Here is a 25,104-nt window from a genome sequence, read left to right as displayed (position 1 = left end):
ACACACACACACACACACTGACCTAAAAATATATCTGAACAGAACTTGGTTTATCTGAATAGTTACAAAAAAAGAACTTGACAAAATTCAGCATCTCCTCATAACGAAAACACTCTACAAACAAGGAATAGAAAGGAACTCCTTCAAAGAGCATCTACAAAACTCCACAATTACATCGTATTCCATGGGTAAAGACTGAATGCTTTCCCCGTAAGATCAGAAACAAGACAAAAATTTTTACTCCTCCCAGTTCTACTCTATACTGTACCAGAAGGTTATAGTTAGGGTAATTAGGCAAGAAAATAAAAGGCCCCCAGATTGTAGAGAAAGAAGTAAAACTCTCTCTACTTGCAGATGACGTGATAATGTAAACTAAAAAATCTTTAAGAACCACAAAAAAACCTATCAGAATAATAAGTCCAGCAGGATACAAGATCAATATACAAAAATCAAGTGTATTTCTAAGCATTTGCAACGATCAGAAAATGAAATTATGGGGGTGCCTGGGTGGCTCAGTGGGTTAAGCCTCTGCCTTTGGCTCAGGTCATGGTCTCAGGGTCCGGGAATCAAGCCCGGCATCAGGCTCTCTGCTCGGCAGGGAGCCCGCTTCCCTCTCTCTCTGCTTACTTGTGATCTCTCTCTACCTACTTGTGATCTCTCTCTGTCAAATAAATAAATAAAATCTTTTAAAAAAAATGAAATTATGGGGTGCCCGCTTTGCTCAGTCAGTAGAGCATACTACTCTTGATTTCAGGGCCATGACTTCAAGCCCCAATTGGGGGTAGGGTTTATCTTAAGAATAATTAATTAGGGACACCTGGGTCGCTCAGTTGGTTAAGCATCCAACTCTTGACTTTGGCTCAGGTCATCACCTCGGGGGCCCTGCAATGGAGTCCCACATCAGTTTCCATGCTCTGAGGAGAGTCTGCTTCTTTCCTTCCTCTCCCTTTGCCCCTCCCCTTGCTCGCACATTTGTGTGCACGCACACACTCTCTCTCTCAAATAAATAATCTTTTTTTTTTTTTTTAAATAATAACCTGGGGTGCTTAGAAGGCTCCGTTGGTTAAGCATCTGCCTTGGGCTCAGGGTATGAACCCAAGGTCCTGAGATCAAGTCCTGCATCAGGCTCTGTGTTCAGCATGGAATCTGCTTCTACCTCTCCCTCTGTCCCTCTCCCCTGCTCGTGGTCTCTCTCTCTCTCTCTCACACACACACATAAATAAAATCTTTTTTAAAAATAAATAAATAATTTAAAAATAAAAAAATAACTTTTTTTAAGTTAAGCAAACAACTCCATTTACAAGAACTGAATGCCTAGAAGTAAACTTAACAAAAGAAACGTAAAACTTTTACTCTGACATAAACAAAACATTGTTGAAGGAGACTAAAAATACTAAATAAATGGAAAGCATCATGTTCATGGATCAGGAGACATACAAGAGAATATACGAGGGGAGCCACCCAGGTGCCCCTATGCTATGCATATTTAACCAAAATAAAAATTTTAAGGAAAAAAAAATGTTGACAACTATGAAAAGTGAAATTTTCACAGGAAGAAAAAATCAAGTTAATTTAATTAAAATAAATGCAGTCTGTGAGGGGAATGAAAATGTTCAAGGTCAACAATATTAATACCATCAGCTGACAGTATCACTAAAAAATGAAGTAGTCTTCATAACCATATTTTTAAGAAAAACTGAAGCACCAAAACATTTTTATCACATCTGTTTTAATTCAAAATGTTTTGGGGCACCTGGGTGGCTCAGTGGGTTAAAGCCTCTGCCTTCGGCTCAGGTTATGATCCCAGGGTCCTGGGATTGAGCCCCGCATCGAGCTCTCTGCTCAGTGGGGAGCCTGCTTTCCTCCTCTTTCTCTGCCTGCCTCTCTGTCTACTTGTGTTCTGTCAAAAAAAAAAAAAAATGTTAATTCAAAGTGTTTCTAGAATTTCAGATACACCTACCGCCTTAAAACAGAGAGTATCAAATAAAATACAACATTATGTTGGTAAAAAGCGATCACTGTGAAATCACCGTGAATCACAATTATAAGCCATACTGTAATACAGTACGTGATGCCTTCAAGATAAAAACCAAAATTTGAAAATACTGTCCTTGCTTTCTGACACCTGATTACCTATTAAACTCAATTCTTGCCACTCCCCTCTGTGGCAGAAGTATTAGTACATTATTTTAAAAAACATACAAAAAATATTTACTACTTAAATATACTGGAAATATAAATGTCATGTTTCTGTAGTTTTCTGAATGTGTCACACACTTTCAAACCTTCATGCTTTGGATTTGTGACATATAACCCAGTTAATGCCACCCTGTCTCTATGAACCTATCCCTACATGGCATCCTGTATATACAGTACTTGTTCAAAACACATAAAGCTGTCCTAGTTATTTACATTAGCTTCCCCTCACTACACTGTGAGTTCCTCAAGACTAAGACCCTAGACTACTCATTCTTGTACCTCTGGTCTGGGCACAAAGTATTTAATTAACAACTGTTTTATAAACAAATAAATGAGGGGCTCCTGGGTGTCTCGGTCTTTAAGTGTCTGCCTTGGGCTCAGGTCATTATCCCAGAGTCCTGGGATCAGGCCCCCTGCTCTGTGGGAAGTCTCCTTCTCCCTCTCCCACTCCCCCTGTGTGTATGTTCCCTCTCTCCCTGTCTTTCTCTCTGTGTCAAATAAATAAAATCTGAAACGAATGAATGAATGAATGAGATGGACAGACCTGTAGATATAAGAAATACAAGTAACATTTAGTACTTATTAGCCAAATGCCTACGGCTTTGAAAAGCTCATTTTTCTTGTATAATTCTCACAACAACCCTATTAAGGTTGTTACTATTATTATCCCTATTTACAATTAGGAAATTGTGGTTTGGGGGTGCCTGGGTGGCTCAGTCAGTTGGGCATCTGCCTTCTGCTCAGGTCATAATCCCAGGATTCTGGGATCAAGCCCCAGGTCAGGCTCCCTACTCATCAGGAAGCCTTCTTCTCCCTCTCCTGCTCCCCTCTATTTGTGCTCCCTCTCTGTCAAAGAAATAAACAAAACCATTAAGAAGGAAGGAATTGAGGTTTGGCATTAAGAAACCTGTCCCTGATTTCAAAGCTAGGAAGTAATAGAGCCAGGACTTGAACTAAGGCAATCTGACCCTATTGTCCGTGCCCTTAACCACTGTACTGTATTACTTCTTATAATTTTCAATATCCTGCTTCTGAGATAACCTGCCATTTGTTATAAATATATATAAGTACTTATCTCTAGCAAATACTCTCTTATTTATAACCTGTTGAGGGCTAAGAAACTATTTTATTTAAAATAGGATACTTGGGGCACCTACGTGGCTCAGTTTGTTAAGTGTCTGCCTCCAGCTCAGGTCATGATCCCAAGGTGCTGGGATAGAACCCCACCTCAGGCTCCTGGCTCAGCAGGGAATCTGCTTCTCCCTCTCCCTCTGCTTGTGCCACAACCTCTGCTTGTGCTCGCTCTTCACTCTCTCTCTCTAAAAATAAACAAATAAAATCTTAAAATAAAATAAGAATACTAGGGGCGCCTGGGTGGCTCAGTGGGTTAAAGCCTCTGCCTTCGGCTCAGGTCATGATCTCAGGGTCCTGGGATTGAGCCCCCCATAGGGCTCTCTGCTCAGCAGGGGGCCTGCTTCCTCCTCTCTCTGTGCCTGCCTCTCTACCTACTTGTGATCTCTCTGTCAGATAAATAAATAAAATCTTAAAAAAAAAAAATAAGAATACTAAAGGAACACCTGGGTGGCTTAGTCAGTTAAGCGCCTACTTTCAGATCATGAACTCAGGATCCTGGGATCAAGCACATCAGGCTCCCTGCTCAGTGGGGAGCCTGCTTCTCCCTCTCCCACTCAACCTGCTTGTGCTCTCTCTGTCAAATAAATAAACAGAATCTTAAAAACAAAGCAGAAGGGGCGCCTGGGTGGCTCAGTGGGTTAAAGTCTCTGCCTTCAGCTCAGGTCATGATCCCAGGGTCCTGGGATCGAGCCCCGCATCAGGCTCTCTGCTCAGCAGTCCTCTCTCTCTGCCTGCTTCTCTGCCTACTTGTGATCTCCATCTGTCAAATAAATAAAAAATCTTTAAAAACAAAAACAAAGCAGAAGAGTGCCTGGGTGGCTCAGTTGGTTAAGCGGCTGCCTTCGGCTCAGGCCATGATCCCGGAGTCCCAGGATCAAGTCCCGCACCGGGTTCCCAGCTCCATGGGGAGTCTGCTTCTCCCTTTGACTTTCTACCCTCTCATGCTCAATCTCACTCTCTCTCTCAAATAAACAGAAAAAAAAATCTTTAAAAAAAAAAAAAGCCCACTTTCAAAAAAATAAAATAAAATAAAGAAAGGACACTGGGGAACCTGGATGGCTTAGTCATTTAAGCGTCTACCTTCAACTCAGGTCATGATTCTAGCGTCCTGGGACCGAGTCCCGCATCAAGATCCCTGCTCAGTGGGGAGCCTGCTTCTCCCTCTCTCGCTGCCGCCCCTAGCGTGTGCTCTCTCTCTCTGTGGTGTGTCAAATAAATAAATAACATATTTTTTAAAGTAACAAGTAAATAAGTAAATAAATAAATAAATAAAATCGGATTATTATAGGGGTGCCTGGGTGGCTCAGTTGGTTAGGCATCTGACTTTTTTTTAAAAGATTTTATTTATTTGACAGAGAGAAAGAGATAGCAAGAGAGAGAGAGAGCGCGCACAAACAGGGAGGAGAGCAGGGTCCCTGCAAGCAGGGAGGCCAACGTGGGGCTCAATCCCAGGACCCTAAGAACATGACCTGTGCATGACACACTTAACCAAAGCAATGGAGCCACCCTGGTGTCCCAGCATTCAACTCTTGGTTTCAACTCACGTCATGATCTCGGGGTCCCGAGATCAACCCTGTATCAGGCTCCATGCCCAGCTCTCTCTCTGTATTCCCCTGCTCCTCAGGCGCACACATACTCTCAAAACTAAACTAAACTAAACTAAATAAAATAAAATGAAGATACTATGAATAAGTGCTTTGCCTTTAAATGTTTATTCAGTAGGCCAAGATCATGAACTGTAATACACAAAGTTTTGAGACATTCATTTTAGCTCTTCAGAAATCTTTGCTCACTCCCTGGCCCTCAGCTAGCTTGAGAGGTAGTTAACATTGAGTAAATTACTGGATGAATTCCTATCCCAGCATAAAAGTATTCTTTAAAGAAAGAATAAATTTTAAAAAACTGAATAGAGCCACAAATAAGGGGGTAATTTCTGTTAAACATTTCCCAAATCACATCAAACAAGTTCAAGTAGACTATTTTCATAGTAGAACCACAGACAAACAATAGCCTTTTTAAAAAGTTACCCTTCTGGTTTTACAAAAGCCTGTTTATTTGATGCCACACTTCTGTGCAACCTGTTTAACTTTTTAAAAGGTATTTGTTTTTGAATAGGTAGCAGTAACAAAAACTGAGTCTAGGGCAACAGGTAACTGAAAGAAAATTCAAATTGATTATTTGATAATAGAAATTAAAAATTTAATTATATAATAACCTAGTAGATGCTTTTAACCAATATATGCTTTCAATGCTCAAGAAATAAAATTTTCAGGCACCTGGGTGGCTCAGTGGGTTAAGCCTCTGCCTTTGGCTCGGGTCATGGTCTCAGGGTCCTGGGATCGAGCCCCACATCGGGCTCTCTGCTCTGCAGGGAGCCTGCTTCCTTCTCTCTCTCTGCCTGCCTCTCTGCCTACTTGTGATCTCTGTCTGTCAAATAAATAAATAAAATCTTAAAAAAAAAAAAAAGAAAGAAAGAAAATTTTCCCTGTTCTTCACAATGAAATTTTCTTCAAAAATAAATGTTGTTAGGGCACCTGGGTGGTTCAGTCGGTTAAGTGACTGCTTTGGGCTCAGGTCACGATTCTGGGATCTCGGGCTCACATCATTCTCCCTGCTCAGCAGGAGTCTGCTTCTTCCTCCCTCTGCCCTTCCCCATGCTAATTCATTCTCTCTCTCTCAAATAAATAAATAAATAAAACCTTAGGGGGAAAAAGAAATTTCTATCAAAAGATTCTAAGCGAATAGTTAAAATTAAGTTTGGGAGGGGCGCCTGGGTAGCTCAGTGGGTTGGGCCTCTGCCTTCGGCTGGCGTTGTGATCTCGGAGTCCTGGGATTGAGCGCCGCCTTGGGCTCTCTGCTCAGCAGGGAGCTTGCCACCCCACCCTCCCCCCCCCAACCCCCGGCAATCCTCCTCCCCCCCCCCGACTCCTCCCCTTCTCTGCCTACTTGTGATATCTCTCTCTCTCTCTCTCTCTCTCTCAAATAAATAAATAAATAAATAAAATCTTTAAAAATAATAATAATAGGGGTGCCTGGGTGGCTCAGTGGGTTAAAGCCTCTGCCTTTGGCTCAGGTCATGATTCCAGGGTCCTGGAATCGAGCCCTGCATTGGGTTACCTGCTCTGCAGGGAGCCTGCTTCCCCGCCTCTCTCTCTGCCGGCCTCTCTGCCTACTTGTGATCTCTGTCTGTCAAATAAATAAATAAAATCTTTAATAATAATAATAATAATAATAATAATAAAGTAAAATTAAGTTTGGGCACTTAACCTTCATTTATGTGGAAGTTCTATTCAGACAAACTTATTTCTCAAGCAGCAACTCAAACAAATCTAAAATTAATTAAAATACAAAAAAAGCCACATTAAGTTTAAAATAATCAGAATATATGGTGTTCACATGACTTTTCAAAATCACCTAGCTCCCCCCCCAAAACAAACAATACAAAAAAGAAATAAACAAAAAATAAATTCTGAGAAATGAAAAGGATCACCTACTCCAATCTTTGCAAATGCCAGGAAGTAATGCCTATGATCTTAATATTTCAATTTAAATATATAAGTAGTTCTAGGGGCGCCTGGGTGGCTCAGTGGGTTAAAGCCTCTGCCTTTGGCCCAGGTCATGATCCCAGGGTCCTGGGATGGAGCCCCCCATAGGGCTCTCTGCTCAGTGGGGAGCCTGCTTCCCTTCCTCTCTCTGCCTGCCTCTCTGCCTACTTGTGATCTCTGTCTGTCAAATAAATAAATAAAATATTTAAATGCAGAAGTAGTTCTAGACTATCTACTAGGTATACGACAACATAGGTAAAGCATCTGCAATAACTATCCTCAGAAGTCTTTTTTTTTTTTTTATACAAAAATCAAAGGACTTATTGAAGAACTTTTTGGAAGTTTTAGCATAACTTGGCACCAATGGTAAGGACAAATAACTTGAATGCACAAAAGAGAACTTTAAATAGTTAGGCTTAGCAATTTGACCTTTTAGCATTTTCATCCATCCCTCCAACCAACTAACAAGTATCTATTAAATACCTACAGCCTCCTAGTAGTTTAGTGGGGGAGTTAAAGCCATAGGTTAGTTTGCTAAAACACTGAAAGTGCTATGGTAGGGAAAGAAAGAGTATGTGGTGGGACAATATAAGATGGGCACCATCCACACTTGGGTGTTCATAAAAGGTGTTTCAGAATTGAAACCTGAAAGATGAATACTGTTACCCAGGCAACAGAAGAGAAACAGAGTGACAAGCAAAGAGAGGCATCTTTGGGGCACCTGGGTGGCTCAGCTGATAAGCGTCTGCCTTCAGCTCAGGTCATGATCTCGGGGTCCTGGCATTAAGCCCCACATCAGGCCCCCTGCTCGGTGGGAAGTCTGCTTCTCCCTCTCCCACCCAACCTGCTTGTGTTCTCTCTCTCTCTCTCTCTCTGTCAAATAAATAAATAAATAAATAAATAAATCTTTAAAAAAAAAAAAAAAGAGCCCTAGAGAGAAAGAATACTATTTGCAAAACAAAAATAAACTCCTGATGTTCAATATATGGCTCAAAAAGGAAAAGATGAGGCTGGTAAGATAAGGAACAGCCAGGTCACAACGTCTTGTACCTTAGGAACTTCAGACATTTAAGAATAAAGGGAAGTATTTAAAAGTTGGAAAAAGGGGCGCCTGGGTGGCTCAGTGGGTTAAAGCCTCTGCCTTCGGCTCAGGTCATGATCCCAGGGTCCTGGGATCGAGCCCCACATCTGGCTCTCAGCTCCGCAGGGAGCCTGCTTCCTCCCCTCTCTCTCTGCCTGCTTCTCTGCCTACTTGTGATCTCTCTCTCTGTCAAATAAATAAATAAAATCTTTAAAAAAATAAAAATAAAAATAAAAGTTGGAAACAAAAGAAAGTAGCAATGGGGATAAAGGAGAAGAAAAAAAAAAAAAAGAAGAGAGAAGAATTGGGGCACCTAGATGGCTCAGCTTGGTTAACCCTCAGCCTTTAGCTCAGGTCACAATACCACAGTCCCAGGATCGAGACCGCATGGGGCTCCTTGCTCATCAGGGAGTCTATTTCTCCCTCTGCCCCTCACCCCGCTCGTGTTCAATCTCTCCCAAATAAATAAATAAATAAATAAATAAAATCCTATAAGGATGGTGGTGAGCTATCTGGCCAGCAGACAGTAGTATCCCTTACAAAGACAGGGAACAGAGAAGCAGCAAGCTTGCAAGAGAAATTCAGGTTTGGACATGTCAGGAGACAGTCATGTCCAAGAAACAAGAGTAATGTGGATCTGAAACTCCAAACAGAGAGCTGGTCTTAAGGTTCTTAACAGGCTGTCAGCTTCATGAAAGAAAAAACTCGTGTGTTTTGCTCACTACTATGTCACCAGTGGACACAGTACCAGGTACACAGTCGGCAGTCTATAAGCATCTAGGAAATGAATGAGATTTACATTTTGGAATGGTCAACAAATGGTAATTGACCTCATGGGAATGAACAATACCAGTTAGGCAACGTGCAAGTTGAGAACTAGAGGGGACCTCAGAAAGAGCTCCAAGGAATGCCAAAGCTAACAACGTAAGAGGAATCCAGAGTGGTCAAAAGAGGGAAGAACTGGGGGCCAGGCTGGCTCAGTTGGTGGAGCATGCAGCTCTTTTTCTTGGGTTCATGAGTCTGAGTCCCAAGTTGGGTACAGAGTCTGCTTAAAAAGAAAGAGAGAAAGAGAGAAAGAACGAAAGAGAAGGAAGGGAGGGAGGGAAGGAGGGAGGAAGGAAAGGAAGGAAGGAAGGAAGGAAGGGAGAGAGACAGAGAGAAAGAAAGAAAGAGAAAGAAAGGAAAGACGAGCAGCTGGGTACCTCAGTCAGTTCAGCAGCCAACTAGAGTTCAGCTCAGGTCGTGATCTCAGAGTGTCCTGGGATTGAGCCAGGAGTGGGGCTCCGCACTCAGCAGGGTGTCTGCCTGAGTTTCTCTCTCTCTCCCTCTGCCCCTCCCCTCTTGCATGCATGTGCACTTGCTCTTGCTCTCTAATAAATTAATTTTAAAAAGAAAAGAAAAAGGGGAACATCAAGAGAGTTCAAAGTCACAGAACCAAAGTATGTTTCTTCACACTCTTAACTCTAGGGAACAAACTGATGGTTACCAGAATGAGGTGACTGGGAGCGGGGAGGAGGATGGTGAGGGGGACTAGAGAGTGCACTTGTCGTGATGAGCACTAGGTATCGTATGGAAGTGCTGAATCACTATGTTGCACACCTGCAACGAATATAACACTGTATGTTAACTGACTGGACTTTAGGGCACCTGGGTGGCTCAGTTGGGTGGACGACTGCCTTCGGCTCAGGTCATGATCCTGGAGTCCCAGGATCGAGTCCCTCACTGGATTCCCTGCTCAATGGGGAGTCTGCTTCTCTCTCTTACCCTCTCCCTTCTCGTGCTCTCTTTCACACTCTCTCTCTCGCAAGTAAATAAATAAAATCTTTAAAAAAAAAAAAGAAAGAAAGAAAGAAAGAAGAAATGCACTTATGAGAGCTCCTTTACTTTTATGAATTTTCAAGAATAACGATTAGGAAAAATTCTAACTATATACATTTAAAGTTTCAGATCTAAGGAAGTACTCTTATGAGATGAATTATTTCCTGCATGGACAGCTTACCCTTTTATAAAGGTGTGTACTCATCTAAAGTGCCTGCCTCTTTACTCTTTATCACATCACCTTTTTTAATTTCCTGCATGGCAGGGCACTTGGGTGGCTTGAGTTGGCTAAGTATCCAACTCTTGTCTTCAGCTCAGGTCATGATCTTAGGGTCATGATACTGAGCCCCATGCTGGGCTCTGCACTCAGCACAGAGTCAGCGTGGAATTCTTTCCCTCTTCCTCTCCATCCCACCCTGCAAGCTCTCGTTCATGCTCGGGCACGTGCGTGCTCTGCCTCCTCTCTCTCAAATAAATAAATACAGGCTGCCTTCCTTGTCTGTTTTGTTCATAGTTATATTCCCAGAGCCTACAACAGTGCCTGGGTCAATAAATATCTGTTCTTTCTGATCATCTATGGGTCTGTTTATCTTTCTAGCTACCTATGGAGCCAGGATATAGTAGAACAGATCAGGGGAGCTTCCTCCCAGCTCTTTAAAAGGATCAGTTTCTCAATTTCTGTATCTTAGTTTCAAAGGAGAGAAACAACCCATCATATTTTTGTGCTGTAATTTTAAATAAAAAATCTTAACCAATTTTCAGTTTTATAATCTCAGATTTAAATTCCTTATACAGAAGTATCTAGGGCACCTGGGTGGCTCAGTCACTGAGCATCTGCCTTCTGCTCAGGGCATGATCCCAAGGTCCTGGGATCGAGCCCCATATTGGTCTCCCTGCTTGGCAGGAAGCCTTCTTCTCCTTCACCCACTCCCCCCTGCTTGTGTTCCGTTTCTCGCTGTCTTTCTCTCTGTGTCAAATAAATAAATAAAACCTTAAAAAAATATGAACAACTTATCTTTATAACCGACATACTGTGCCCTTCATTCAGAGTGCCTCGGTGGCTCAGTTAGTTAACCAACTGCCTTTGGCTCAGGTCGTGATTCTGGAGTCCCAGAATGGAGTCTGGCATAGCCCTCCCTGCTTAGCAGGAAGTCTGCCTGTCTCTTTGATCCTCCCCCCTCATGTTCTCTCTGTGTCCAAAAAAAAAAAAAAAAAAAAAAAAATCTTAAAAAATTATTTCAAATGGAGTATTAAATAATACTAAAAAATGTTCTCAATGTAAATAATTTTGTGGTTACATGGTAGAATGCTCTCTTTTTTTTTAAATTAAATTTAATTTTTTACTTTTTTTTTTTTTTTTTTTAAGTAGGCTCTACACCCTACGTGCAGCTTGAACTCATGACCCCGAGATTATGAGTCACACAGTCCACACTGACTGAGCCAGCCTGTATCTGGGAATGCTCTCGTTTTTTAAGAGATAAGTACTCTAAGTAGTAAAAGTTGAAATGTTATAACATTTGCAATTTACTTTGCCATGGTTTAGCAACTTAAAAATGTGTATGTATATAAATGTTGAGTGTACGTGTACATGTATGTACGTATGTATACACACAACGCAACAACTACTGGATCTAGGTGATGCATATACAGATTATCAATGCACTTTTAGTTTTTCTGTATGTTTGAACATTTTCCTAATAAAAGGCTAGGCGGGAGGAATTTACTGAAAAGTTTACTAATTTAAAAAAGAAAAAAACAGGGAGTGTGTGAGTGGCTCAGTTGATTAAGCATCCAACTAACTCTTGGTTTCCACTCAGGTCATGATCTCAAGGTTGTGGGATCCAGCCCCTCATGGGTTCCACACTCAGCAAGGCATCGGCTTGAGATCTCTTCCTACTCATCCCAAAGACGCCCATCCCCCTGTACACGTACACACTTCCCCACTCAAATAAATTTATTTTTTTTAAAGATTTTATTTACTTGACAGACAGAGATCACAAGTAGGCAGAGAGGCAGGCAGAGAGAAAGAGGGGGAAGCAGGATCCCCGCTGAGCACAGAGCCCGATGTGGGGCTCAATCCCAGGACCCCGAGATCACGACCCGAGCCAAAGGCAGAGGCCCCAACCCACTGAGCCACCCAGGCGCCCCTAAATTAATTAATTTTAAAAAAATTTTTTGAAAGTTCCTAATAACTCTATATCCTCAATTTGGAAACTTCTTTGTTGTATTGATTAATATGTAAATTTCTGTGGTTCAGTTCAAATATTTTTAGAGGCAGCTATTATGCCAAATTACTAGACACTACGATTCCTAAGTGAATAAAACTTTCTTGCTTCAAACTAACTAAATATCGCTAAGGGGCACCTGGCTGGCTTAATGGGAAGAGCATGTCATTCCTGATCTTGGGTTCCTGAGTTCTAGCCCCACACTGGGCATAAAGATTACTAAAAAATACATAAATATCACTGGCTAAGATTTCAAAATGTATAGACTTACACACATACGTTTTTAAGATTTTTTAGTTATTTATTTTAGAGACTGAGTGAGGGGAGAGACAGAGGGAGAGGAAGAGAGAATCTCAAGCAGACTTCATGCTGAGCATGGAGCCCTATCTGGGGCTCGACTGCATGACCCTTGAGGTTATACCCTGAGCTGAAATCAAGAATTGCTGATTAACCAACTGAGCCACCCAGGTGCCCAACACACATATTTTTTTAAATATCGTTTTCTGAATACATTACGTATATCATTAAACTGGGTTAATTTATTTTATTTCAACTTAATAGTAGTTTATTTAGGTAAGAGCTGTATTCTCTATGAGTGCTAAGCACAGCATTAAAAAAAAGTATTTTTAAGGGGCGCCTGGGTGGGTCAGTGGGTTAAGCCTCTGCCTTCGGCTCAGGTCATGGTCTTAGGGTCCTGGGATTGAGCCCCCTCCTTGGGTTTAGAGATTACTTAAATAAATCTAAAAAAATAATAAAAATAGGGGCACCTGGGTGGCTCAGTGGGTTACACCTCTGCCTTCGGCTCGGGTCATGGTCTCAGGGTCTTGGAATCAAGCCCTGCGTCGGGGTCTCCACTCAGCGGGGAGCGTGCTTCTCCCCACCCCGCCGCCTGCCTCTCTGCCTACTTGTGATCTGTCAAATAAATAAACAAATATCTTAAAAAAATAAAATAATAAAAATAAAATAGGTTTGAATTAAGATGTAACGTAACAGTCCAAAAAACTGCTAACCCTTATTCTAACCGACCCAATAGAGAAATTAAGTTAGCACCTCAGTCAATTCTTGGACCAAAAATCTTTAGCTCACTGAAGATACCACAAGATACTGTTTTCAAAAACCACTTAACAGGGGCACCTGGGTGGCTCAGTGGGTTAATCCTCTGCCTTCGGCTCAGTCATGATCTCAGGGTCCTGGGATCGAGCCCCGCAGCATAGGGCTCTCTGCTCAGCAGGGAGCCTGCTTCCACCCTCTTTCTCTGCCTGCCTCTCTGCCTACTTGTGATCTCTCTCTCTGACAAATAAATAAATAAAAATCTTTAAAAAACAAAACAAAACTCTTTACAGGGACCACAGAAGGACTTCCTTTTTAAAAGGAGTTTGAAAACTAATAACATGTATATCCAAACATATAAAACGTCAAATATTAAGACACCATGGACAACAACCTGTTCTCCTATACTGACATGTCACCACTCTCTTCTACTGCTCCAGTGAAATAAAAGAGCAAAGTTAAACTCCAAAAGACACTAGAGTTGACAGAATTAAGGGTAGAAGCCTGAAGAACCATGGCAATACTAATTTAAATAATAGCTGTGCTAAAGACACAAAATAAACTTAGTTGAAGCAGACTTGGAATTTCAGTTTTTCAACTCCCTAACTTCAACAGTCACCATCAACAAATTTAAGTTTTAGGTATGCAAAATTACTTCACTCCTCTTACTTGATAAAAAGTCACAGAACTCATTGAAAAAACATCAAATTTTCCTTTAAGTGTTTACTAAAGAGATGAACTTAACTGTCATTGTAAATTATACTGCAAACAAATTAAAATTAACTTCTTCCACACTTTTGATTAAAATATTTTTTTATGGGGCACCTGGGTGGCTCAATGGGTTAAAGCCTCTGCCTTTGGCTCAGGTCCTGGGGTTGAGCCCCACATTGGGCTCTCTGCTCAGTGGGGAGCCTGCTTCCCCCTCTCTCTGCCTGCGTCTCTGCCTACTTGTGATCTCTGTCTGTCAAATAAATAAGTAAAATCTTTTAAAAAATAAAAAAATTTTTAAAAAATGTGTGTATATATATACATATACACACATTTTTAAAAAAAATTTTTTTTTAATGGGGACACCTGGGTGGCTTACTCAGTTAAGTGTCTTCCTTTGGCTCAAGTCATGATCCCAGTGTCCTGCGATCTAGTCCCACATCAGGCTCCTTGATCATCAGGGAGCCTGCTTCTCCCTCTGCCCGCCACTCCCCCTGCTTGTGCACTCTCTCTCTCTCTCTGACCAATAAATAAATAAAATCTTTTTAAAAAATTTTAGGGGCGCCTGGGTGACTCAGTTGTTAAGCATCTGCCCTCGGCTCAGGTCATGATCCCAGGTCCTGGGATCAAGCCCCATGACAGCCTCCTTGCTCTGCAGGAAACCTGCTTCTCCTTCTCTCACTCTCCTTGTTTGTGTTCCCTCTCTGGCTGTCTCTCTCTCTCTCTCTCTCTGTCAAATAAATAAAATCTTTTAAGAAATTAAAAATAAATTTAAAAAATAAAAAACAGGGGCACCTGGGTGGCTCAGTGGGTTAAGCCTCTGCCTTTGGCTCAGGTCATGATCTCAGGGTCCTGAGATCCAGCCCTGTGTCGGGCTTTCTGCTCGATGGGGAGCCTGCTTCCCCCTCTCTCTCTGCCTGCCTCTCTGCGTACCTGTGATCTCTCTCTGTCAGATAAATAAATGAAATCTTTAAAATAAATAAATAAATAAATAAAAATAAAAATTTTAATATATTTTATTTATAAATAAAATCAATATACATTAATAAAAAGGACTGAATATCAAAGCCTGCTTTCCTGCCCACAATCTTATCACTCCATGTTCATATCCTTACAAAGAAAACAATTTGACTAAAGTCTTCATATAAAGCATCAATTTTGTTACTGCTTTAAGTGCTGATTAACTGGGGGAAAATTAATTTGAAAATTCTCAGTAATACATCTCTCACCTCAGTACTTAATCACCCCAATTTTTTTAAGCAAGAAGCCACGGAAAAGCAGTCACAAAAATCACATAATCATAACACCTTCCCAGCAAAGATATTCTCTCTTCAATCATTCTCTTCAGACGTGCTTCTATAGTGTCAGGTAGAAGGAAAGGGAGGATGAAGAGGGTATGTCTTCATTTTTAAGTGAAATTTCCCTCCACTCAATCATGCTAAATAACTCTCACTTTTTGAAAATAATGGTGATAGGAAACAAAGCCCACAGAATCACTTGGAACTAAATTCCTAAGAAAAGTGTTCTTGGGGCACCTGGGTGGCTCAGTCAGTTAAGCGTCTGCCTTCGGCTCAGGTCATGATCCCAGAGTCCTGGGATGGAGCCCCACATCAGGCTCCCTGTTAAGTGGGAAGCCTACTCCTCCCCCTCCCACTCCTTCTGTTTGTGCTCCCTCTCTCACTGTGTCTCTCTCTGTCAAATGAATAAATAAAACCTTTAAAAAAAAAAAAAGTGAGGGGCACCTGGGTGGCTCAGTGGGTTAAGCCTTTGCCTTCGGCTCAGGTCGTGATCTCAGGGTCCTGGGATTGAGCCCTGCATCGGGCTTGCTGCTCAGCAGGGGGCCTGCTTCCCCTTCTCTCTCTGCCTGCCTCTCTGCCTACTTGTGATCTCTCTCTGTCAAATAAATAAATAAAATCTTTAAAAAAAATTTTTTTTTCATTTTTAAAAGTGTTCTTAAAGTCATTTGCCTACTTATCAGAAAAGTTGTGGTACAAGAATCAGAACTCGCATAAACAAAAACCAAAAACACTAACATATCCTTCCCAAGAGTAACATCTCTCTCCAGATCACTGTATAGACAGACTTATGTTTTTAAAAAATCACTGACTGACAGCACACCTGGGTGACTCAGTCATTAAGTGTCTGCATTCGGCTGAGATCGAGATCCTGGGGTCCTGGGATGGCAGGGAGCCTGCTCCTCCGCTCTCCCACTGCTCCTGCTCTCGTTCCCTTGTGTTCCCTCTCTCTGTTAAATAAATATATAATATCTTTAAAAAAAAAAATCACTGATTGAGGGGTGCCTGGCTGGCTTAGTCAGTAGAACATGCAACACTTGATCTCAGGGTTGAGTTCTAGCCCCACATCAGGTGTAGAAATTACCTAAAAAAAAAATCTTGGGGGGAGAGAACCACTCTCCTGAAACTCACACTACACCTATGTTAACTAATTTGAATTTAAATAAAATCTTGGAGGAAAAAAAACCACTGATTTACAAATAAATCATTCATAGATTCACGGGGCTTAGCCTGGATAGAGCAGACAGGCAGACGCTCATCCAACTGAGCGACCAAAAACAATCTTCTGGAGCGCCTGGATGGCTCAGTTGGTTAAGCAGCTGCCTTCATCAGGTCATGATCCCAGGCTCCGGGGATCTGGGATCAAGCCCCACACTGGGCTCCCTGCTCAGTGGGGAGCCTGCTTTCCCTCTGTCTCTGCCTGCCACTCCACCTACTTGTGCACTCTCTACGTCAAATAAGGAAGTAAAATCTTAAAAACTAATAAGTAAATAAATAACAAAATCAGCCTTCCTTTAGGTTGTTTTTAAAGACACAAAAATAGCAGACTCAAGCCAAAAATTCAAATAAAAACAAAGAAAAAGGTAAAATATTCAAGATAAGTAACATCAGTAGAATAAAGATGAAATTTCCGATTCCTTGCTGAGAATTCCTGTAAGTAAGAGATTATAGCACTTCACACCCCCTAAAACATTCTCACCATTTATATATCCTCCTCAAGTTCCACAAAGGTGCTCAGAATTTACTTTACACTTTCTGGTGATGGACAATTTCCAGGCTTTCAAGTACTTTTGCAGCAAATACCTGAGGCACTTTTGCTATAATAGCAGACTCTTGGGCTCCGCATTAAAGGCCCTAATCAGGGGCGCCTGGGTGGCTCAGCGGGTTAAGCCTCTGCCTTCGGCTAGGGTCATGATCCCGGGGTCCTGGGATCGAGCCCCACATCGGGCTCTCTGCTCAGTGGGGAGCCTCCTTCCCCCTCTCTCTCTGCCTGCCTCTCTGCCTACTTGTGATCTCTGTCAAATAAACAAATAAAATCTTTTAAAAAAATAAATAAATAAATAAATAAAGGCCCCAGTCAGAGCACTCCCAGAAAATTAAACACAGAATTCACTTGTGCATATTGGCCTAAGAAAGATTTAATTTCTGGAGACTGGGTAAAACTTGATTTATCATCTTACATAAAAAGTGATTAACAAGGTAGTTTTATGTTTGTGGTCTGGGAATTGGCTCATCTAGCATTTCATCAATGTTTTCTATTCTCAGGTCATGGCTCTTTGCCCAAAGATTTCATTATACATAATTTACAGACATATCTGAAAAAGTATACAGAACAAAAAAGTCATTTAAAGAGTCGTATACTTAAGAAATTAATATCCAATCAGGTGCTTAGCAATTAGTCAGTTTTATTTTCTAATTCTGCAACCTGTAGCAGGTATTTTTCTTGGCACGTGTGACCCTGGCCTTTTGCTATGTTCACATGGCCCTACCAGAGATTAAAGCTGGAGGGACCACTTCTATTATCCAAGGTGATAGGTCATGCTGGGCCTGCTCCTCACCTGTGTATATATGTCTCTTCCTATTGCATCGACATACTGGTAAATGCCTGTATGAGGATGAAGACACAGCATACCATCTCAAAAGTAGTACATGACCTCTAACAGTGCTAATAAACCACTGGAAACTGCGATCCCATCTTTAGATTTTTTCTTTCAATCCCTCCCTCCCTGAAGACTTGGAAATATTCTTGAAATAAAGTCCATTTTCTTTGGGAAGTGCAATGGCATCCTTTGAGGCAAATGGATCACAAAATCAGAACTAAAAATCATCACTACAGTCAAGCTTAAAAAGGAGAATAAAAAGAACTATGTGACCTGGTACAAAGGTATAACTGACAAAATAAAGTTAAAATGGGAGTACTATTTAGGGTTAGGAAATGAGCTTCTAAACGTGTCTCACATCCTAATACCTTTTTTCTAGCATTTTTCAAAGAGAATACGTCGCTGGTTCAATGATTTGTTATTTAGCTCCTTCAGTCACCATGTACTTAGCTAGGTGTGCTAGATGCTCAGAAAACAAAGATGAACACTTCACCTGCATTAGGTAACTTCCACAAAAATAACAACACAGCCTGAAAGTTTAAATCCTTGACTGCCTCAAGAAGTCCAAGGCCTATCACTTGCACTCCAGACCTCCAAAACGTTCACAGACCCGAGGTGAGGGCACTGAGGTCACTGCCGAGATGCTAGCTAGGGTTAAGGGCACCTATAAAATGCAGTCTGAAAAAAGGTTGTCAACAGTCACCTACACCTCCCCAACCCGCCCCGCCCCCAGTCCTCTTCATAAATAAACAGAGGGTTTTTAAAGGGAACTGTCCAAGGTGACCACCTGACACGGAGAAACGCTTTGGTGTGTGATATCAACAAAATAAAATTGTACGCTCTACTTACAGAATGTTGCTATACAACATCTAAATGTTGACAAAGTGTCAACCAAGACACCAAAAAACATAAAATAAAACCTCCTTCTCAACAGGGTTAAGACGTCACCAAGAAACTGACCGAAAGAGGGAGATCTCTAACTTTCCAAAGCAGCAACCCCCTGGAAAGGTACTGGAACCAGCGGAAGTTACATATCCAGAAGTGTGTAAATGCCCCACCACACACACACCATGGTAAAAGTTTGAACCGCCGTCCGACTATCCTACGGTGGTCGGAAACTTCCCTAAACTACCACCGGCTACCGGCCACCCTTATAATCTCCGCCCTCAGCCAACCTCAGGTGCCCTCAGGCCAAGCTGCGGCTTCCTCCTGGGGCCTTGCCTCCTCATCTCCCTCCCTTCTCCTGGACACTCACCCGCCTGCCTCGGCTTCCCACGCCGGTCGGGGGTCCCGGGGACCTCAGGGCCGCCGGGTCGCTCCAGGGGGCTTCGGCCTCAGGCGCGCCCCCTCCCGGGCCGGCCCGCGATCCCCGGCCCCCCGCCCGCCCTCGGGCCCAGCCCCCGCCCTCTCTGCCGGCCGGCCCTCACCTCCTCGGCGTGCTTGCGCAGCGCCTTCTCCCGCTGGTACTGGGTGATGAGCTGCTCGTTGTCGTCCCGCAGCAGCTCCAGCTCCACCTGGTGCTCCTGTTCCTGCGCGAACACCGAGTCCAGGTTCTCCAGCACGGCCACCACCAGTGGCATCAGCTCCTTGACCACCTCCTCGTCGTAGCGCCCGATGAGCCGCTCGAACTCGCGGTAGATGGAACCAGCCAGGCCGGACACCCGCTCCGACATCACGGCCCCGGAGCCGCCGGGCTCCTCCTGGTACACCACACCGTCCTCCAGCTCCATGGTGGCGGGCGGGCGGGCGGCCCGGGGCGTCGCCGGCTGAGGGGGTGTCACGGGCCCGCACGGGACGGGCCCGGCTGGGGCTTGGTCTGGGGTTGGGGCTGCGCCCGGCAGGGTGGGGGGTCCGGGCCCGAGGAGGGGAGGGGTGGGGTGAGCGCACTCAGCCCAACGGCCGCTGCACCAACTGCCGGGGCGGCCGGGCCGCGCGCGCCACACGTCACCCACGGGGCGGGACCCGCGCCGCGTCGGCCCGATGGGCGGGGCCCCGCGGGAGGCCAGGCGCGGCCGGGGGCGGGGCCATGCGTCATCTTGCGCCGGCGGAGGGGGCGCCGTGGCGTCAACACTCGGCGCCGCGCGGCCGACCCCTTAGCCAATGGGAAAGACGGCTGGAGGAGGGTGGCGAGAACTGTCAGCCCCCGGCGGGGTTCGCAGGGCGGGTCCCAAAGGAAAGGGAGGGGTTCTGGAAGAGTGACTAGCCGTCCAGAATTAACATAGCTAACATTTCTATTGCCTTTTTCAGCTCACAGAGGGCTTTCTCATTTGTTCCTCCCGACAGGCGTGGTGTGGTAGACGTTTGGCCTCCGTTTCACGAACAGGGAAAGTAGGCCCAGAAAAGTTGTAGTTCACTCAAGGTCACCCAGCTAGAACGGGAAGGAGGCTGATCTGGGGCTCAAACCAGTTCAGATTAAGAATCTCGAGCTCAGAGAAAAGTGGGAAACAGAGGGAGAGGGAAAGCCACGTTAACTAAGACGAGGTCTCCCTAAGTGATAAGGTGGTCTCGACAGAACTGTTTGGGGATAAGGACAGTAAGGACAGCCTAAAACAGGAAGTGCAGAGCATTCTGGAGAAGGATAAAACTAAAGCCACATCTTGCACTTTTCCAAACTGAGTTTCTGTGCTTCTCCCGTCCAGATTGGGAGGGTGGCATTTCCGGGCTCCCGCCACCCTACTTTCCTCTAGTCTCGAGGGGCGGAGCGGGGAAGTGAGTGGTTGGGGAGGACAGGAGGAAAGGGGTGGAGTCTCTGGGGTGAGTAAGTCCCATGATACGTGAGGTCTCTGCAGGCTGGGAGAGCATCACGTGTGGGGAATGACACAACACCCAAGCCTCCGGCGGACTGAGTCAAGGATCGCTTTCCGGTCTTCTTTAACCTCTGTAGATGGGACGGGAGACACTCCCAAAGATCCTCTCCGGGAGGCAGGTGACTCAGTCGTACAGAGGCCGGTCTCTTCAAAGAATAGGGAAGAGAAGGCAGGACTCGGATAAAGGAAGGTTTAGTGAGGGAGTACGCCACTCTCAGGATCAGACACCCTCGACTTGTTTACAAGTTCGAGTTTTTTCTACCGAGTATGAATGAGTCTCCCAAAGCCTTCCAATCTGGACCCACCTGGAGACCCACAAAAATAGTATGGACGTTGGACATAGGCCAACCTATAAACTCGGAAGGACAAAAATGAAAATATTAAGACTTACAGCGGTCTGTACTTTCCCTCTTTCTCACCTCACTGCATACCCAACCTTATATTGTTTGTGTATATGCCTGGGTCAAGACTCTTGCTTTAGACTTTTCGTTCTTCCTTTCCTGAGGGCTGTCATTTAGACATATAGATATAGAGATAGAGATAGAGATAGAGATAGAGATTCCGCACCCCCTCCCCGGAAATCAGAGGAGTAGGAGAATCTAGGGTAAGGCTGCATTTTGTCTTTGCACAATATTATCACAGACATCAAAAAATTTAAGGGAGGGGTGCCTGGCTGGTTCAGTCAGTAGAGCATGAGGCTCTTGATCTCTGGTTCTTGAGTTCCAGCCCCATGCTGGGGCCAGATTGCCTCTTCTTTAAGATTTTATTTATTTGTCAAAAAGAGAGAGATGGGGCGCCTGGGTGGCTCAGTGGGTTAAAGCCTCTGCTTTTGGCTCAGGTCATGATCCCAGAGTCCTGGGATTGAGCCCCACATTAGGCTCTCTGCTCAGCAGGGAGCCTGCTTCCCCTTCTCTATCTGCCTGCCTCCCTGCCTACTTGTGATCTCTGTCTGTCAAATAAGTAAATAAAATCTTAAAAAAGAGAGAGAGAGAGAGTATAAGAGAGCACAAACAGGGGGAGCAGCAGGCAGAGGGAGATGTATGCTTCTTTAGGTATAAATTCGATATAGAAAGACATGAAATATATATTTATGTCTTGATTTTAAGCTTCTGCTAGCTCTCAGAGGTCATATTTGTTCAAAATAAAATCCAGCCAAATATCCATCAGATGTTGAATAGATGAATAAAATATGGTATGTGCATATCTTGGGATATTTAGCATTCAACAATAAGCAGAAATGAAGTGCATTTTACAATATAGATAGACCTTGAAAATACTATGCTAAGTAAAAGAAACCAGTGACTAAGGGCCACATATGAAAGAATAGTGGCTGGGGCACCTGGGTGGCTCAGTCGGTTAAGCACCTGACTCTTGATTTTGGCTCAAGTAATTCTCTCCTAGCTGTGGGATCAGTCCCTGGGTCCAGATCTGTGCTCAGTGGGGAGTCTGCGGGAAGTTTTCTCCCTCTCCCTCTGCCCTTCTCCCCCTCAAATAAATTTTTAAAAAAAGAAAGATCAGTGGTAGCCTTGAGCTGGCTGGGGTAATGAGGGAAAATGAATGATGCTAATGAGTATGAGGTTTCTTTTGGGGGTAATGAAAATGTTCTAAAATTTATTTTTTGATAGTTACATGACTCTGAATATACTAAAAGTCATTGAGGGGGATCCCTGAGTGGCTCAGGTCATGATCCTGGGTCCTTGGATCAAGGCTGGTGTGGGGCTCCCCACTCAACAGGAGTCAGTTACTCCCTCTCCCTCTGCCCCTCCCCTTGCTCCTGCTCGCTCACTTGCTCTCTCTTTCTCAAATAATAAAGTTTTTAAAAATCTTCAAAAGCCATTGAATTGTATACTTTAAAAAACTGAATTGTGTTGTATGTGAATTATATTTCAGTAAAGCTGTTAAATAAAAATTTATGGTTACATTGACTTTATAGTGAACTCAATAGAAGCATACAACCATGTGATAAAGTGGAAAGAAAAATATTTTATTTATTTATTTGAGAAAGAGAGAGCGAGAGCGCGCGCACACATGGGCAGGGGGTGAGGGGGGGTGTGGCCAGGAGAGGGAGAAGTAGGGCCTCCACTGAGCAAGGTGCCCAGAGCAGGGCTGGATCCCAGGACCCTGGGATCATGACCCCAGCTGAAGGCAGATGCTTAACCAACTCAGCCACCCAAACACCTATTTTTTTTTTTTAAGCAGGCTCCACACCCTGTATGGAACCCAACATAGGGCTTGAACTCACAACCCTGAGATCAAGACCTAAGCTGAAATCAAGAGTTGGATACTCAACCGACTGAGCCACCCAGGCACCCCTCTTGCAATTATAAAATCCTAGGATTCTCAGGGAGGGGAAAAATAATAATATAATAAAGTAACATAAAATAAAACCCTATGATTCTTGTTTGTAGGTGGGAGTGAAAGGAGAGAAGGCCTTAAGATTTAGTCCCGTTAGGGGCTCCTGGGTGGCTCAGTGGGTTAAGCCTCTGCCTTTGGCTGGGGTCATGATCTCAGGGTCCTGGGATCAAGCCCTGCATCGGGCTCAATGCTCAGCGGGGAGCCTGCTTCTCCCTCACTGCCTGCCTCTCTGCCTATTTGTGATCCCTGCCCATCAAATAAATAAATAAAATCTTAAAAAAAAATTTAGTCCCATTAGCCAGCTCTTAATTACATAGACAGTAATCCTACCTCCTATATTTGACCACCTGGATAAATTTCCAGCACCCACTAGGGCTGCGATTATTGTTAAAGACTAAGAGTCATTCAGGAAAACAGGTCATGTTATGGACTTTAGAGTAAATGTTTATTCTTGATTCCTAAAAGGAAGGAAATTCCATTTTAAGAGATTATTCGGCCTTACAAAAATAGTGAGGACACTAATGGGGGCAGCAGAGGGGAGGAGTTGATGGAGGCAGGAAGGGAGGTGTTTCTTCCTAAGCACAATAACTATAATCACGGGAAGACTGAAATTACTAGTCCTGTTGTTTGTCTAGCCTTCTCGAACTTTTATGGTTATTTCTAAGTGAATCAATTTCTCTGCTTTCCCAAGCTATATTTTCCCATAGGTGGAGAGAGGGTCTCTGCAAGAGAAAAAGAAAAGAAGACTCCTAGTTCCCAAGGCCTTCCACCTATGGCAGTGTGCAATGACAAATAATCACAAACTAGATCACAAACCAGAAAGTCCTTGAGGAGACAGTCTTGCTGTGGAATTCAGAGTTCTTGAAAAGTTCAGAGGACTTTTCTCAGCCCTCAGTTTTTCATTCAAAATCCTTTTTAAGGTGTCAGCATAAGATGGATAAATCTGTCCAGGTTGTAGTTGCAAGAAGGTCTCCAGGCAAGTGCTATTCCACTCAACACCCCCCACTTGGAACTCTGGACTAGCAGAAATTACCTCTAAAATGAGGAAGCTGGGGTACCTGGCTGGCTCAGTTAGTGGAGCATTCAACTCTTAATCTCAGGGTCCTGGATTTGAGCCCCACTTTAGGCCTAGAGCTTACTTTAAAAAAATAAAAAAGAAGGGGGCTAAGGGATGGGGGAACCTGGTAGTGGGTGGAGCACTGGGTGTTGTACATAAACAATGAATCTTGGAACACTGCATCAAAAATTAATGGTGTATTTTATGGTGACTAATATAAATAATAAAAATTTTAAAAAATAAATAAAATTTTTTAAAAATTAAAAAATAAAAAATAGGGGCACCCAGGTAGCTCAGCTGGTTAAGCATCTGCCTTCGGCTCAGGTCCTGATCCCAGGATCCTGGGAGAGAGCCCTGCCTTGGGACTCCCTGCTCACTGAAAAGCCTGTTTCTCTCTCTTCCTCTGCCCTTCCCCCTGCTTGTGTTCTCTCTCTCTCTCTCACTCTCTCTGTTATGAATAAATGAAATCTTCAAATAAATTAAAATAAAATGAGGAGGCAGAATATATGGCTGAAGCAAGAATCCCAGTACCTAAGGCTGTTTTTTGTGGGTTTTTTTTTTTTTAGAAACAGACTTTTTTTTTTAAATTTATTCATTTGACAGACAGAGATCACAAGTAGGCAGAGAGGCAGACAGAGAGAGAGGGGGAAGCAGGCTCCCCGCTGAGCAAAGAGCCTGACGCGGGGCTCCATCCCAGGACTCTAGGATCATGACCCGAGCCGAAGGCAGAGGCTTTAACCCACTGAGCCACCCAGGTGCCCCCCTAAGGCTCTTTTTAATGGGTCCAAGGAATATTGGTCATATTTGTACTAAGGGCTATTTTTTTCTCCAATTCCTTCTGACTTGGGTTAAGGGAAAGAAGAGGCTCATCGCCCACCTCAGCATACTTTTTACACATAGAGCTGAAGTTCATTCTGGGAGTAAAAGATTTTTTTTTTTTTTAAGATTTTACTTATTTATTTGACAGACAGAGATCACCAGTCGGCAGAGGCAGGCAGAGAGAGAGGGAAGCAGGCACCCCAAAGATATTTTTTTTAAGACTTGATTTATTTATTTGTCAGAGAGAGAGCAGGAACAGGGAAGAGGGACAGAGGGAGAAGCAGAGCCCCGCAGAACAGGAAGCCTGAATCCAGGCTCGATCCCAGGACCCTGGGATTATGACCTGAGTCAAAGGCAGATGCTTAACCAACTGAGCCACCCAGGCATCCCAAAAGATATATTTTTAAAATA

At 43.6% G+C, this 25,104-nt stretch overlaps 1 protein-coding gene across 3 annotated transcripts in view; it reads right to left on the bottom strand.

Moving 5' to 3' along the window:
* SPAG9 (sperm associated antigen 9) overlaps positions 1–19,606 on the bottom strand; it is a gene marked incomplete at its 5' end in the record, with an annotated part of 139,796 nt that extends 120,190 nt beyond the window's left edge. For all 3 annotated transcript variants that reach the window (XM_080826253.1, XM_080826254.1, XM_080826256.1), the window contains one exon: positions 19,083–19,606. In XM_080826253.1, the coding sequence (XP_080682379.1) occupies positions 19,083–19,385 (303 nt within the window). The remainder of the gene's footprint in view (positions 1–19,082) is intronic.
* Between the last annotated feature and the right edge of the window lie 5,498 nt (positions 19,607–25,104).

The sequence above is a fragment of the Martes martes genome (assembly GCF_963455335.1).
Source record: "Martes martes genome assembly, chromosome: 16".
Lineage (NCBI taxonomy): Eukaryota > Metazoa > Chordata > Mammalia > Carnivora > Mustelidae > Martes > Martes martes.
Note: the sequence above shows the minus strand (reverse complement) of the source record. Positions and strands in the feature narration are given on the sequence as shown.